Raw genomic sequence first — 18,323 nt, forward strand, 5'->3', positions numbered from 1 at the left:
AACGAGAACGAGGACGAGAACGAGGACGAAGTCGACGGATACGACCACGACGACAACAGCAACAGCAACAGCAACAGCAACAGCAACAACAACAACGACGACGACGACGACGGAGGGAAAAGCTGACGTTAATAAAAGTGTCGTTAAAGTCGTTGATCAAGGCGGCGAACAGTTTCGCGTTTACGCGCGTCTTTTCGCGTTGCGTTTCGTTTGCGCCAATCCTGCGACCGTCGCCGTGCAGGACGAGGACGAGGACGAGGAAGATTCGAAGAACTGGAACGAGAACTACCGTCAACCGATCCGAAGATATTTCCTCGTCGTCGAGAACGCGCCTACGTGCTAACGCGTTTCTCATCGCTAAACATTATTAACTTTCTTTCTTTATTATTATTATTATTATTATTATTATTATTATTCTACGGTGTTGTGTGAGCCGCGAGCGCGCGCGCGCGCGCTAAAAAACAGTGTAAATGGCGCTCTCAGCACAGAACCAGTCGACGTCCTACGTGAACTTGTACTACTCGATCGTCCAGCGTGCGGCGACGCGATACTTTAAGGAATACTACAATTCCGGTGAGTAATAATCAAAAAGATTTTTTAATCTTTCCTCTTATTCTTATTCCTTTTATTCTTGTTCTTACTGTTACTCTTGCTCTTATTCTTATTCTTGTTCTGTTTCGTCGTCGTCGTCGTCGTCGTCGTCATCGTCGTATTCTATTCGATTCTTTTCTTTTCTCCCCGGCTCGTTTCGAACTTTCGAAAACGAAGGATGATTTACGCGCGCCGCGAAATCTCGATCCGCTATGCGCGTCGCGCCGTCTTTGTTTTGCAAAAAGTTATACGAAAAGCGTGCTTTCGAATTTTCCCGCCGTCTCGCACGGCTACGTCGTTCCGTTACCCCCACCTACGGGCCATCGCGCGGCTCCCCACTCCGCCTCACTCCCCACCGCATCGCCCTACCTACTGTGCCGTCGCGACACACGCGCCGTGCGCGTCGCACGCGAAAACAAGTCGCGGCTAAACGAACGTAGGAACGAACGAACGAACGCCGTAGGAACATAGGAACGTAGGAACGTGGGAACGATGGAACGATGAAACGATGGAAGCGAGGAACGTATGAACGAACAGCCGGCAGAAGTGGTCTCTCCTCTCTCTTGCGACGTTTCAAACGCGCCGACGACTATAAGCAAAGAGAGAGAGAGAGAGACAGAGAGAAGAGAAACACGTGGTTTTAACGAGTTTTTCTAAGAACTCTAAAGTAAAAGAAACAATGAATAGCAAAATAACAAACGGCTCTGTTCATATTTTATAAACGCAGAGTAAGATACGCGTATGGGGGAGAAAGAATGTACGAACTTCATTTATAATTGATTTCCGACTTTTTCATCGATGACGAACGAGAAAATAGGAATAATTAGAAAATTCTTTTCTTTCTTTTATTTTCTTTTCTCCTTTTTTTTTATTTTCTTTCTTTTTTTCTCTCCTTCTTTCTTTCTTTCTTGCTTTCCTTATATTATTACCAAGAAGAAATGTTTCGAGAAAGGAGAGGGAGCGAGGGAGAAAGAGAGAGATCAGCGTCTTTATTTATAGTTTTGATAAGCCACGAAACACGAAGAACGAGTCGACGTGGGACGGTAACGCGTTCGACGAACAATCCAATTGGAAGCTATTTAAAGTCGAAAAAGGGGGGCTTGTATGCGTGGGACAGGAGGCTTGTTCGCGCCGACCAGATAACGTCCGAAGAGGAGACAAAGTACCGTGGACTCTCGTTCGCGTTCTCTACGATCGAGGGATAGCGATTTAACGAGGGAGAGACGATTATTCTTCGTATAATGATTTATATTATAGGACAAACGGCTCTGCCGAACTTTAAACGAACGCTAACGTAATTTTTATCATTGGGTTAACCGTTCTTTAACACCGCTTGGATCGTTCGATACTTTTCTATTTGCAAACATAACATTTCGTTTGGTATATTTTATATATTAAAGATTTCAACGACGCTTGCTCGGAGTTTTATTTATATAGAAATTTCAAATAACTTAATATGAAATTGCGAATCTTTATTATTATACGCCAGGCAATATTACTTCGACACGTTGGATCGTTCGATACTTTTCTATCTGAAAAAATAACGTTTTATTTAGTATATTATATACGTGAAAAATTTTAACGACGCTTACTCCGAATGTTATATTTAGATAGAAATTTCAGATAACTTTTTCTATAATTTCGAATTTTTATTATCGCGTTAGGTAATTCTCCGACACGTTGGAACGTTCAATATTTTATATATGAAAAAATAATATTTTGTTTAGTATATTTCGTAGTAAAAATTTCAGCTTTACTTTCTCAGATTTTTATTTACATTTAGATAGAAATTTTAGATAACTTAATCTCCACTTTCGAATTTTTATTATTATGTTAGCTAATCTCCAACACGTCGAAACGTTCAATATTTTATATCGGAAAAAATAACATTTCATTTAGTATTTTTTTTCTTTTCTCTTTTTCCTTTTTTTTTTTTTTTTACTAAAAATTTCAATTTCACTTCCTCAGATTCTTTATTTACATTTAGATACAATTTTTGGATATACATATTATTTCATTTAAAATTGTTATTATTGCGTTGGGTAATTCTCCGACACGTTGGAGTTCCATATTTTTTATATTTGAAAAAATATTATATTTCGTTTAATATACTTTTTGTATTAAAAATTTCAATAGTTCCTATTCTCTCTCTCTTTCTCTATCTCGAACTTTTATTTAGATACAAATTTTAGATAATATTTAATTTCTAATCTCGACGATACACGAAACTATGTCCTTTAACGTGCCTCATTTGCTTTCCTTGGTAAACAAAGAAAAAAAGAAAGAAAAAAAGAAAAAGAAAAAAAAATAGGAAAAAGGAAAAGGGTTGAAATCGCTCGACTCGTCCTTTAAGAAAGATTTTATCGAATTATGTAAGAGTGTCTCTCGCTAACTTTCCTTTATCGCTGCATTATAAATGTACCGTACATACTCTTAATAACACGCACGAGAACCACACGCAACTTCATAACCATTCAATTTATCTTGGAACAGTATCTGTAATTTTCTTTTCTCTCTCTCTCTCTCTCTCTCTCTTTTTCTGTTTCTTTTCTTTTTTTTTCTTTGTTTTTTAAATCATTAACAACAGTTGAACGAAACGAATCTTCTTTACAGTATAAAACATTCAATATTAGAAAATATATTTTTGTTGATAACAATTAAATGAAACTAATATTCTCCACAACATACAAAATATTAAAAAAGAAATTTATATATATATATGTATGTATATGTATGTATATTTTAATTAAAAATCATGAGAAAAATCGAATATCCATGGAAATTAGGAAAAAAAAAAAGTAGAAATAGGAAAAAAAGCTTGATTTAAAGGAGAAAAGAGAAGAACAACGAGAAAAAAGATTAACGCATAAACGAAGAAAGTTGTTACCTTGATCTTAGAAAAAGAAAAAAAAAATTACTCCAAATCACAATGCATACAATAACAGTGCAGTATTAACTATTTCCAATAACATAATAATACAATAATAAAAATAAGCATATACGCGATAATAAAATACATGCGTACCATAATATTATAACATACACACATATAGAATAATATAACGACAATAAAATAAAACAGGTGTCGTGCATATATACAGATTCTATACATATATATATCGATTATTTAAGTACGTGTTGCTGTAAATAGTATTGAGGATTTATCGATAGTGTAGAATGATTCAGCGTCTAAGCAAAAAGTAGCCAAGGAGAAAGATTCGGAGTCTCGATTTTTGGTGATCCTCTGATGAGGGGAATCGTGTCCGGGACATGGAGTTGTTCCCGCCGGTCAAGGTGAACGTCGGAGCCGGTTCGTAATGCGAGGGAGCTAAAGAGAAAAGGATAGATAGATGGAGAGACAGAGAGAAAGAAGAAGAAGAAGAAGAGAGAGAGAGAGGATCTCAACAAGATCCACCTCTTCGTGGCCACGATCGAGCTACGATCGTCCGATCGTTTGATCATCGTCGTTTCGTCGGTGTTTCGTTGTCGTCGTCGTCGTCGTCGTCGTCGTCGCTGTCGTCGGCGTCATCGTCGTCATCATCAATATAATTTCAATCTTAGGCTTTGTAACGTCATCGACGTTTTTAAAACGTTCATTATTCACGTTCATTCATTCCCAAAGAATTTTACATAAATCTATATATTCATTTAAACGTTTGAAATCTTTCGTTCTTTTTTCTTTTCTTTTCTCTCTGTATCTCTCTCTCTCTCTCTCTCTCTCTCTCTCTTTTATTTTGTTTTTTCTTTTTTTGTAAATTAATTATACGAATTAAATATATCTCTCATATATTTTAATTTTGTTATCGCAAGAGGATTTTGTTATAGCAATAAAAAAAAAAAAAAAAAAGAAAAGAAAAGAAATAGGAAAGAAAAGAGAAAGTTATTCCTTCTTTAAGTAAATTCGATAGAAAATTTTATTAGAATATCAAAATTTATTTTTCATCAAATATTAAGATACCTTTAAAGGGTAAAATTAGTTGAAATCATTTTTATATTAAACTTCTCTCATTATTAAGAACATTGTGCGTTATAATATTAGGAATTTTCAAAAATGGATCCTCGTTTATGAAATTCAATAGAAATTTCATTACAACCTTGGGAGTTGGTTTTTCATTAAAAATTCAAGGAATCTTGAAAGACAAAGATACAGGTGATTTCGTTCTCATACATTTCACATTTGGTGACTATATATTGGTGAATACATACTTGCTGTTAAAAATCGTAAGTGTCGCGGTTAGAAATTTCGATAATGAAATCCGTATTTTAATAAATTCTCGATGAGAAATTTCATCGGAAACTTAGTCGTTGATCCATTCATCAAAATCGTCAACGGGAACAACTTATCGTCGAAGGAAAATGTTAAAGAAAAATAGAAAAAAATGAAAAAGGAAGAAAAGAAAGAAAGAAAAAAAAACAATCAAAGTATGCAAATAATCTGAGTAAAATTTAATGAGCTGCACTGTTAATTCCCGTCAAGGATAATTCGACGTGTTAAAATCATTCTCGGATAAGTTCTTTAATAAAAATATTGATCGGAACTATGAAATTGATCTCTCATCAAAATCGTCAACGGGATAATAACGTATCATTGAAAGAAATCTTTAAAAAATCAATATACGCAAATAACCTTTCGTTAGATTCAATAGAAATTTCGTCGGAACGTATCAAGTTGGATCGCTCATCGAAATCGCCAACGCGAATAACGTATCGCCGAAGGAAATGTTTGAAAAAATCATAGTATGCAAATAATCTCTGTAAAATTTAATGCAAGTCACTGTTAATACTCGATGAATATTGAACGTGTTAAACGAGAATAGTCGATAGATTTGATTAGAATATAATTGTCTGTAACTTTGAATATTAAATAATGTACGTGTACGTAGTATATGTGTGTATATATATATATATATATATATATATATATATATATATATATATATATATATATTACTTTGGACAGAAACGTTTGTGATAGGCGCGATAGAAAGATCGCAGAACAAATTAAAATGTCCACTTTCGATCGTGACTGGTAGAATGTCGAATGGAGCACGTAACAAATTTGAAATCCGTTGCAATTTCGTTGCATTCAGCAACGATCGTATTTGACAGATGCAAGCTGGTAAAAACATAGATATCCGACTGTCAACGGGACCAACGACGTTTTGATCCTTTTGATTCTGCGCTTGGCCAACAGAACTCAACTTCAAAGATACTTTCTCTTATTTACGAGGATCGATTCGTCTATAATAGTAGGTTGTTGTTAGACGGTGAGAAAGAGAGAGAGAGAGAGAGAAGTGCTGCGTTGTAACGGTAAATACGTTGTGACTAAACGATTAGCAAAGTTGAACACTTCTTCGTGATAATCCGACGACTTTGCAACTTTTAACGATTAAAACGCTGACTGAGAAAATAGAGAGAGAGAATATATATATATATATATATATATATATATATATATATATATACGTTTTTGTTCAAGAAAAAAGTCTACGATACTAAATGAAATCTTTTTGGTCCAATTTCTTCCTAAAATTTATTTATTTATTTCTCTTGTAAAAAGACTTGTTTGTACTTTTTGGATCAAATAATATACGATACGATTTTCAAGAAATACTCGAGAGAAGGAGTATATTAAATATTAATTTAAAAAAGAAAAGACTATAATAAATGATAGGGATAAAAACGAATAAAATTATATAATAGATGAATTACAAAGAACTAGAGAATATATATATATATATGATGATGATGATGATGATGATGATCAGAATATCCAAATATCTAATGTAGATTTTAATATAGGTTCCTTATCTAATGATAATCCGAATTTCTAAATAATATTTACATTAAATTTTAATATTAGTTCCTTATCTAATGAATAACGAAGAAATTTCTTAAATATTTACTTTTTACATTTTAATATAGATTTCTTATCTAATGAATAATCGGAATATCTTAAATATTTACTTTACATTTTAATATAGGTTTTTCTTATCTAATGATAATCCGATATATATATATATATATACACACATACATATATATATATATATATACATGTAAATATCTAATGTACATTTTAATATAGGTCTCTTATCGTTAGAATATTTGGATATGCGTATTATCGAATTAAAAATTTATATTAAAATTTTATATTGATCACAACAACAACAACAATAACAATAACAATAATAATAATAATTTGTAAGTATTCAGTATTAAAATGATCAGAACCAAAAATTTAGATATATACTTGCTATACTTAAAAAAAAAAAAGAGAGAGAAAGAGAGATAGAGATAAAGAGAGAGGAAAAGATCTTTGTACTTTTTTCTTGTTCGAAATACTTGGTACAGCTAGCTGTTAAACGAACGATCGTCGTTCACCGAGCAAAGTATCGAATGAAAAGTTTACGAGACAGTTCCGCAATAACATTCGCACACAAATACACAAACAGAGAAAGAGAGAGAGAGAGAGAGAGAAAGAGAGAAAGAGAACTCATTTCTATGTGAGAGATATCGGTATATATCTACCATTTGGTAAATGTTCTTTACAATTTTTCCTTATTCGCAAGAATGAGATTCTCTTCTATAGTTGCCATAGTTGATATAATCCTGTTAACACGTAATATTGACCTTGAACGAGGTCTACGAAAAGGAAGAAGGCCAGATCTCTCATATCTTTTTTATACGTCCCATGACATTTCGGTTCTAAGAGAAAAAAAAAAAGAAGAGAAAAAAAACTAAGCATAACTATTGTTATTAAGGAACAACCGGTTTTAAATCAACTTGTTGACTAATACAGGCTGGACCAAACATTCCTAGATAATATTTTCAGATTAAAATCGATTACTCTTTTTCGAACTTGTTAATGTTTTTTTTTTTTTTCTTTTCTGTTCTTTCGGATTGTACAATTTCGTAAACTTAGGAAACTCGTCATAAAAAGGAAAAGAGTCGATCTGAAAAAGTCTCGAGAAAGAATAGTATATTGTAATCGGTTATTAGGAAGTCTTTTTTCGAATCAGCTTATAGTTTTATATTTTTCGAACCTTCTTTCGAATCTTTTAGTAAAAAAAAAAAAAAAAAAAGAGAGAAAAAGAAAAAACAAGTCTCTTAGTTCTTTTCTTTTTCATTTTTTTTTTCCTAACATTTATTTTAACAATCTCCATTTTGTTTTTTTTTTCTTTCTTTCTCTCTCTGTCTCTCTCTCTCTCTCTCTTTGTCTTTCGAAATTATTGCATTAATTCATTTTAAAATTCTTTTCTTTCGTTCGTAAAGGTTTTGATTTTTAATCGGAAATATAATAACTAAATAAATAAATAGATAAATAAAGAAATGAATTTCGATGTCGTATTGTTAATACATATGTCGATATCGATAGATCGAACGAAAATTTTGTAACTTTCGACAGATTCAGAAATCGTGAAATATATTTTTCATTCTTGGAACATTAGAATCGTTATTAGCGATTTTCTAATACTCTTTTTTTTCTCTTCCCATAAAATAGAAGAAAATATTTGCGAAGACTCTTTAAACTTTCAAGACGGTCAATAGTGGATATACGTAGTATTATACATATGAATATACACACACACACACATACACACACTTCGAAATGGATCGCTCATACTCGACTCCTTCGTCGGCTTCTTATCAGTCGAGCAATAGGGAGATAAAAGCAAATGCACGCGAGAACCGCAAGATCTTTTATATTCTCTTTTTTTAGATTCTAAAGAAAAAAATAATTTTTTTCTTTTTGTATTTTTTTACCTGTTAACATCTTTTTACTAACTAAAATCCTTTCAACGCGAAAAATTTATTATTTATATACGCTAGTCTCGTGAATCCTTTTATAATCCTAAATTTTTATGTCTTATTCTTCTTCTTCTTCTTCTTGTCAAAAAAATTATGCTAGTATGTTAAACTTACTCGAGCAAAAATTAACTCTTCGTATAGATGGACGATATAAAAACTTTATTTCCTAGTGAAAAAGTTTAAAAAAGAGAGAACGCCTAAATAAAATTTGCAAAATGGACGTGCGATTTCGTATTTGAGATTATTAAAAATTCATAAAAATTGCTCGGGATAATTTTTTAAAAATCAATTGCCCTTTTCCGATATTTTTTGGAATTAATTCTTTACTCTTTTTTTTCCTTTTTTTACCTGTAGATTTGAAAATTCCTCAAAAAAAAAAAAGGGAAATGCGAATCTTTTTCCTCTCCAGTTAATCATTATTATTACATTTTTGATAGGTGCGTGAAGGAAAAAAAGCAAAAATGATGGACTCAAGAGTCGAAAGATCTTTTGAATTTATATTCTCCGGTTTTCGATCGAATCAGCTTCAATCGGTTAAGAATCTTTGAAATTCAAAGCAACGTAATATCGGAGGTTCGTATAACTTCCTATAGAGAAGGTAGTACGCGCATATTCATCGTTAGTGTATGGTCCATCGCTAATAACTTTTCTAATCTAGTCGTGCAAAAAGTAGGTACATACATAGATACATGCATATATATATATATATATATATATATATATATATATATACACACATATACACACGCGCACTATACCTCTTTACGCACAGGATAGTTTGCTCCTTTTTTTTTTATTTTCCATTTTTTTTTCTGTAGTATTTCTACGTAAACAGGGAGAGAGAGAGAGAGAGAGAAAAGATGATTTTGCATAACATCGAATAAAGTCTACGAACGAAAGTAAAAACAAAAAAGAAAAAATAACAAAAATTTTTCTAATATCCCTTTCGAAATAATATAATATTGTATGTATGTATGCATATAAAATACGAGATGGGTCGAAAGTTCCAAAGCGATTTTTTATAATAATCGATTACTCCTTTTGGACTTGTATATACATTTACGATCCGTGAGGGAGAGGAAGAAAAAGAATCAACCTAAAAAGTTTCGAGTAGGAATATTTGATTTTTTTTTTAAATCGCCTACTAACTTTTGACCTTTCCATCCTGTGAATATCATTCAAAAAAGAAATTGAATTTGTTTTATCGGGAACAAAGGGTGGCTGTGGGTGGTGGACGGGAGAAGGGGTAAGTGGAAAAAGAAGAGAAAAAAAATACTCTCAGTTATTAGATAACGTTATATACATTAGACACGAATATTATATTAACGCTATATTAACTGTTATATTTTATCGTCTGCAAAAAATTTTGTCAAGTCTCAACCAACAACTTTTCTTTTCTTTTTTTTTTTTTTTCAATTTTTAATTTCTTTCCTATTTTCTCTTTCTTTCTTCTTGGAAGAAACAAATTCTAATATAGATGCACGCGAAATGTGGATAGAAATTATCGAAAAGAGAGAAAGAAAGAAAGAAAGAAAGAGAGAGAAAAAAGAAGTTGATCTATTTAATAAATAAATAGATATCAAACTCGTAGTTATATACGATATAAGTATATAATATTATATTATATAGCAAACGTTTTGTCGTTAACGTTTGTGTCAGCTTGATCGACCGAACGGATTAACTAGTCTATGATTTCTAGTCCAATCTTCTCTCTTTCTCTTTCCTCTGATCTCTCTCTCTCTCTCTCTTTCTTTTTAAACCCCCTCCACCTTCCATCATGCTCTCTCTCTCCAACCTTTTTCTTATACACGTCCCACCCTTTCTCTCATAGTCGAAGATTTACGCAATTCGATCGTCTGTTTCATCATATTGTCTCTTATTATAATTTAAAGTAATTATCGTTCGAATAATTGCACTTTGTCGCGATTCCTTATCACGATGTTTCTCTTTGCTCTCCTCTCTCTCTCTCTCTCTCTCTTTCTCTCTCTCTCGTTCTCTATGTCTTTTTCTTTATTCGAACGAGATGCTTTGAATGCAAAAAAGGAAGAGAAGAAAAGAAAGGAAAAGAAACGATCTTATATCGACGCCATTTCCTACCAAGTGTGATAATTTACCGTGACAAAGTGTATCTCAGTATGGCAACCTTTTCATGCTTCACCTATTTCACGTATGTGTGTATATCTCTCTCTTTCTTTTTCTCTTCGTAGTTCTTCATACTCTCATACATATATACTTATATACATACATACATACATATATGCATATGTATGTTTTTCTTCGGAACTTTGACGATATTTTCGTACACGTATATTTTTTTTTTTCTTTTTTCTTTTTAACTTTGTTGATTTTCAACAAATTTGTCTAATATACGCTATCGTATATAAAACGGTATATATGTAGGTATGCATGTATTTATTTATGTATCTATGTATTAAAGGTATGTATGTACGTACTACGTTTGACTAGTCTTCAAGTGACGGGGAAAACGCTTTAGAGAAAGTATGTTAACCTCGAACAGCTCGCGCGCTTCGACGTTATCTCGATCTCGGGAGGAAAGGAAAGAGAGAGAAGAGAAGAGAAAAGAAAAGGAAGGAAAAAAGAATATATAAAGAGAAGGAAGAGAGAGAGAGAGAGAAAAGAGGAATTAAAAAAAAAATTATGTATCATCGACTTTCATAATCCGAGCGAATTATCTCGCTGAGAAATCGATATATTCGGTCGAGAAACGTGTCGACCAAGATATAAAATGAAATAAGGAGATCAGATAATCCCTCTTTGGGATTATCCAAAAGATAATCAAACCGCACGGTATATATATATATGTGTTATAGTTTATTTTTATCTTTTTTTTTCTTTTTCTTTTTTTTCTTTTCCATCGATACGAGAAACGAAGAAGTTGTTTGAAAGAGTTTTGAATAAAAAATTTTTGATTTTCTCATTGTAATGATTAATTTTTCGCAGCAAAATTCTAAAGCAACGAATCGTAATTATCTCTTTAGAAGTGTTTCCAATACAGTACCTAGGCTTGTAGTTTTACGATTTAAAAAGAAATGAAAAAAAAAGAAAAGGAAAGAAAAAAGAAATTAACCTGATTGAAGCGTATGTAAATTGATTTGTTACATCACGTAGGTAATTTTATCGTTTGAGAAAAAAATTAAAAAAAAAAAGAAGAAAGGAAAAGACCAGTCTGAAAAAATCTGACTATGATTGATTTTTCAAATCGTCTCGGAACTTTTGACCTCGCTTAGGTACGTTTTACAATCTGGGAAGAAAAAAATGAAAGGGAGAAAAGAAATTCGCGCGAACAAAGCTCTCTCGAAAAATAGTACGTATAATTAATTCGTCAAAAAAAATTTAGCTAATTTTATCGTAAAAAAAAAAAAATAAAAAAAAAACAAAAAAAGAACGAAACGAAAGGAAAAAATTAGCTCGAAAAATTATGGAAAAGCCACGATGGATATTTCAAATCCCCTAGTAACATTATTTTTGCCCTCAACTAGGAATTTTCAGGTTCAACCACCCTCTCGTTCGCGTATAAAAAATTTCGAACGAACTTTGTACACAACAATAAATTTCGAAACAACGTTGATATTCTTTCCTACATTTTTTTTTCTTCTATCTTTTTTTTCTCTTCTTTTCTTTTCTCTTCTTTTCTTTCTTTTTTCTTTTTTTTTGTTCTTTCTTTCTTTCCCTCTTTCTTTTCTTCCCTCACAATTTTATCATTGATTTCTTTTTCTACGTTTTCTTTTCCCGTCTTTTATATTTTTAGAAAGGAAAAAAATATTTTCACCTCGTCGTATCCAACGAAATTCTTTCTTCTTCGATTCTTTCATTCCGTTTTTATTATTTTTATTTTTTTTATTTTTTTTTATTTCTCTTAGTCGTTCGTCCTTCCCGCCTTTCTCTCAGTGACCCCCGAACGAGATCGTAGCCCGCACCGCCGGATTTCGCCATTACTCTTATATCGCCTATGATATTTCATGACTCTTTTATTTCTTTCGTGCAACACACGGCGTCGATCGGTGCAAGTCACTTTTAATCCGTTAAAATTGATCGTTCTTCGATTAAAACGTAGTACGGGTTCGCACCGTGATATGAAATCATTTCCATACGGACGAATATAACGTATTTCTTTTTCATTTCGTTTCTACCCAATACTTTCGTCTCCCCGGAGCGTTCAATATATATATATATATATATATATATATATATATATATATATATTTCACTTTGCACATCATTCGATAATACTTCGTTTCTTCAAAATTCGCGAACGGACGTTTGATTTTATTTTTAGTTTTTTTTATTTTCTTTTTATTTTTTCTATATTTCCTCCCCATCTCCTCAAAAACTTAAATAAAATTATTGAAAAATAAATAACGAATAATGCATTGCTATATAGGGGTAGTTTGTGGTAAAATAGAAGGAAAAGAAAAGAGAAATATTAATAACAAAATTTGAATATTGAAGAATATATTTTTCCTACTATCAATTATTTTTCATCAAAGTCGTTCACGTTTAATAAATAAAAAAAAGAAAAAATTATCCATGTATAAAGCATTAATTATTTAACGATCAGAGTGTAAAAAGGAAAGAAATATTTGATTCGAACGATTAATTATTCCATCAAAATCGTTCATGTTTAATACCTATATATACATATATATATTGAAAAAAAAACATTAACTTCTATAGTTGGAACTAGAGAGAGTGTGTGTGTGTGTGTGTGTGTGTGTGTGTATAAAATAGTCCGTGTGCAAAGCCCCGTAAATTATTTAACGATCAAAGTGTAGACAATTTTTCCTTTTTTTTTTTTTTGTTTTAAAGGATTAATCGTTTCGTTAAAATCGTTTCATTCAAAAAAGAAATAAAAACAAAAATAAAAAAGAAGTAAAAAAGAGAAAGAAGAAGAAAAAGAAAAAAGAAGAAAGAAAAAAGAAACAAAGAAAGTAAAAAAAATCACTTTGGCAGTTGAAACTAATTAGTTACAAAACTAAGTTTGTAAAACGATTAAAGCGAAGCCACCCTGTAGAGATAAAGTATAAAAAAGAGGGGGTAAAATATCTACGAGGAGGATATGATCACAGGCACACACGACCCCGTTCATTGATTTGGCATTGGATTCGCGACCCGTCGTCGTCGTCCTCGTCGTCGTCCTCGTCGTCGTCGTCGTCGTCGTCGTCGTCGTCGTCGGTGACGATTTTAAATGGGAGTAGATGTATGTATGTATGTATGTATGTATGTATGTATGTATGTATGTATGTATGTATGTATGTATGTATGTATGTATGTATGTATGTATGTATGTATGTATGTATGTATGTATGTATGTATGTATGTATGTATGTATGTATGTATGTATGTATGTATGTATGCATGCATGCATGCATGTATGTATGCATCTGTTACCACCGGACAGTCCGTGTGGAATTCGAATATCACATTCGCTGTAGCGATCATTCATTTCAATCGCGGTATGCGTAGATTCTGCGGACCTTGTTTCAAAAAGAAAAAAAAGAAAAAGAAAGAAAGAGAAAACATTTTTTGTTTCTATTCCAACAGAAAAGAAAAAGACAAAAAAAAATCATTATCAAATAAAAATTTGCAAAAACTCGATGGAAGTAAAATGATCTTTAAAAGGATTCATCGAATTAGAAGGTCATGTCGGATTGGTCAACGATGGAAATTTTTCGATACAGGCCTGGCCAAAAGTTCTTGGACGATATTAAAAAATCGATTATACTTTTCCGAGACTTTTTAGGTAGAATCTTTTCTTCTTTTTTCTTTTTTTTTTTTATTTTTTTTTTTTCTTCGAGACGTAAGAACTATATGCTTAGGAACTTTTTTTTATTAATAATTGTTGTTTCTGCATAATCTGCAAGAATGAAAAAGAACAAATTAATCGTGAAAGGTCTCGATAAAAGGGCAATAGATTATTTAAAAATCAATCTAGTAACTTTTGATCTACTTGTTGGGAATTTTTGAACGGTCGACGCGTATTAAAAATTCCGAGAATTGTTTTTTTGCGACAGCCATTGCCGTTCGCGAATTAAATTCTGATTACAAATGATAATTTGTAATTTTTAGATTCAAGCGTCGCTCCTTTTTTTGCTTGTTTTCTTTCGTTTTATTTCTCATTTTTTATTCATTTTCTTTCGGTGTCATATTTTTTTCGTCGATATTTTGCATTAGGTTAGCTAGTTGTATCTGTGAAAGGAAAGAGTTGGCGAAATCATTGCGGGATATGTGACCTTCGACCGTTAACCAATTCACTCGTCCATTAATTGACTTTTATCTATCGGAGGAACGAATTTGTAAAGGTCGTTTACGCGTTCTAATGCTTCGTCCTCGAGGTTAGAACTATTTGCACACACATACGCACACACGCATAAAACTAGAATAAATATCTTTTAAAATTTTTTCCTTCTTCTTTTTCGTCTTCATCTTTTTTCGTCTTCTCTTCATATGATTCGATCGCTAATTCGACGACATTTTATATTAAACTCGAAGGATGTTATCAAACATCGTCCTATATTAAACGAGATATATATTAGATAGATACATAGATAGATGGATATTAGATATGCATCCTGATTAATCCGACGCCCGTTAAAAACTCTACTTATCGGAAAATCGTTCGACTTTCCATATTCGTTTAATGCAAATAAACATGCTCGATCATTTCCGCACAGCTCATTATTATCATTATCATTATTATTATTATTATTATTATCATTATCATTATTATTATTATTGATATCATTATTATTATTAATATCATTATTTTTATTTTAATTAATATTATTTTTATTATTTTTACTATTATTATTATTAAATATTTTTATTATTACATATCAACGTTACAGAGAAAGTTAATGCAATGGAAAAGTATGTTGCTATATAATATTGCAAAATTTATATACGTTTATTATGGATATAAGACATAACTCTTTTTTCTTTTTCTTTCTTTCATTTTTTTCTTCTCTCAATCGAGACCGCCAATAGGGATCGTTAACGGATGCGAATCATCGAGAGAGATATCGTTTAAAAGCGCTGTCTGTATGTGTGTGTGCGAAAGAGAGAGAGAGAGAGAGAGAGAGAGAGAGAGAGAGAGAGGGAGGGAGGGAGAGAGAGAGCAACTTCTAATATCCAAGCAGTAGCTTCGTTAACCTTATTATTTCGTAGCAGGCGAATCCAAATGAAAGCAAACAAGTTAATTTGCATTTGCCGGCGGAACAAGATCAAAACGTAAAATCAGACCAATCGAGATTTTCTTTTTCGACGTATTTCAATATAGGAAATCTACGTTTCGCACGACTCCTAGTCGCCATCGTATATTTTTCTTCAATTTACGCTAAGAGATCTTCTTTCTTTTTGTTTCTATCTTTTTTTTTCCACCTTTCTGTTTTTTCTCTCCTTTTTTCTTTTCTTTGTTTTTAAATAATCATCAAGAAAATCGTCGGCATCAATATTTCCTCTCGTCCTACTCGTGAATATTCCATCGTCTTCTTACGAGTTTTCGTTTTTCATTTTCTCTTTCTCTTTTTAAATGTATACATAAATATATATACATTTCTTTTTATTTCCTTTTTTATTTATATATTCTTTATTCTTCCACTTCTTTTTATTTTCTTTTCTTCTTTCTTCTTTTTTATTTTTCTTTTATATACGTACGTATACAAAAAACCGGTATCAAGCGGCGATAATGAGACTTTCACGTAATCGCGAATTTTATCTCTTGGAAAACAGGACAGAATCGAGTGGAAATTGGTTTGATTCGCTCGTGAGAAAGTTTTCTCCTTATTCGTTATCCTATGAGTTTACTTTTCTTTTTTTTTTTTTTTTCTTTTTAAATCGTTGAAAATCCACTCTCCTTTCTCAAAGGACATCTTATTTATTTCGAGCAGGATAATAAAGAAATCGAACGAGTTATCTCTCTATTCTGATGAGAATTATATTATGAGCTAACGTATCCACGCGTATGGGATGTATATCCATTCATCTGAATTCTTACAAATTCGTTTGAAGTATAGAGTAAAAAATTGATAGATAGATAGATGGATAGATAGATAGATAGATAGATGGATACAAAAAGAGCGAGAGAGAGAGAGAGAGAAAGAAAGAGCGAAATTGGACCCAACGAAACATCAAAATAATAACAATAATAATATGAAACATAAAAATGGCCGAAGATAAACAAAACAAAACGAAACAATACAAAACGGGAACAAAAAAGAAAAGAAAATAAAATAAAATGAAATGAAATAAAATTAAAAAAGGAGAAAAAAGAATTGAGAACGAAAATATTGAAAACGCGGAAATATCGTAGAAAATGAGAGGAAGAGAGAAAGAGAGAGAGAGAGAGAGACGGGGAAACAGTCAGAGAGACAGACGGACAGACAGAGATAGACAGACAGGTAGATAGATAGAGATAGCGATAGATATACAGAAAGAAAGAAATAAATAGATAGCTAAACAGAGAGAGAGAGAGAGAGAGAAAGAGAGAAAAGGTGATACGAACGGTAGGAAAAACTGATCCAATTGGGGAAAGGTGCAGGCGCCGCGCCATTGGCAAATCGACCCGGGCGACTTAAATCTACGAGCCGCGGAGTCGGGAGGAAAAATCTTTAAAAATGCTGTCCGACGAAAAAGGTGCGCCTGCGCGTCCACGGGCCATCTTTTCCCCTCTCTCTTCCCACTTCGTCCCTTCATCGCGCGCGCACACACACACATATACACAAATACATTCACACGCACACTCTTTCTCTCTTTTTCTATGTGTCTCGGCCTCCGATCAAGCACCCTCTCTCTTCTTTCTCTTCTCTCTCTTTCTCTCTCTCTCTCTCTCTCTCTTTTCTACCCTATGCTCTTCTCTCTCTCTCTCTCTCTCTCTCTCTCTCTCTCTCTTTCTGTCTCTGTCTCTGTCTTCTCTTCTCTTCTCTTCTCTTCTCTTCACTTCTCGCCGCCAAAACAAATCGTAAAGACGACTTCCAGCACGTAATCGCGTGCTCCTTTCCAACGAATCGATGATACAACACCAGCCCCTACCCCTACCTCTATCTACCCCTACACCTACCCCCACTCTCATCCCTTCTCCCCTTCCCTCGCCCCCCTGAACCCCTTGCAACTTGCATTCCCTCGAATTTTTGGAGAAGCCCTCTTCTACAGGGTTACGACTACCACTACGATTACCGCTACGACGTCTACTACTTCTTCTTCTACTACCACCACCACTACCATCACCACCACTACTACTATTACTACTACTACTCTATTACTATTACTATTACTATTACTACTACTGCTACGATGACTACTACCATGACGATTATCTATGATGAGGACGAGAAGGACGAGGGCGAGGACGAGGAAGCGGTCGAACGTGAAATTTCTCGAGTTACTCGAGTCACTCGAATTTTCCCGACCATTGGGACTCGATGGGAATACATCTCGGAGCGAGTTTTCGAGCTTCCTCTTCTTCTTCCTTATATATATATATATTTTTTTGTTTTTTTTTTCTTCTTTTATTCGTTTTTTTTCCTCTCCGTTTCTTTTCCTTTCTTTTCCTTCCTTCTCTTTTCTTTTCCTTTCTTTTCTTTTCTTTTCTTTTCTTTTCTTTTCTTTTCTTTTCTTTTCTTTTCTTTTCTTTTCTTTAGTTTCCCCTTCTTTATCTATATGGTTTTGGAAAATACCATTCTACCCCTCCACCCAAGAATTTCTTAGTAATCGGTCCACTAGTTTCTTCCCCTCCTAACCCTTCCCAACACCCACCCTTTCATTCTTTCGAATCGTATTTTTATGAAGCTATTCGAGAACGAGTTTTTATTATCTTTCAACTTGGAATCACTCTCTTTCTCTCTCTATCTCTCTCACTTTTTATCTTTCTCTCCTTTTCTGATTTCTCTCTAGTTAGAGGAAAA

General features: G+C 32.7%; 1 protein-coding gene across 3 annotated transcripts in view; it reads left to right on the forward strand.

The window, feature by feature from the left end:
- Positions 1-426: 426 nt before the first annotated feature.
- The window catches only part of LOC127066967 (zinc finger protein 497-like), a 38,623-nt gene continuing 20,726 nt past the window's right edge, over positions 427-18,323 (forward strand). For all 3 annotated transcript variants that reach the window (XM_051001347.1, XM_051001349.1, XM_051001348.1), the window contains exon 1: positions 427-573. In XM_051001347.1, the coding sequence (XP_050857304.1) occupies positions 471-573 (103 nt within the window). In that variant the 5' untranslated portion in view covers positions 427-470. The remainder of the gene's footprint in view (positions 574-18,323) is intronic.

The sequence above is a fragment of the Vespula vulgaris genome, chromosome 10, assembly GCF_905475345.1.
Source record: "Vespula vulgaris chromosome 10, iyVesVulg1.1, whole genome shotgun sequence".
Classification (NCBI taxonomy): Eukaryota; Metazoa; Arthropoda; class Insecta; order Hymenoptera; family Vespidae; genus Vespula; species Vespula vulgaris.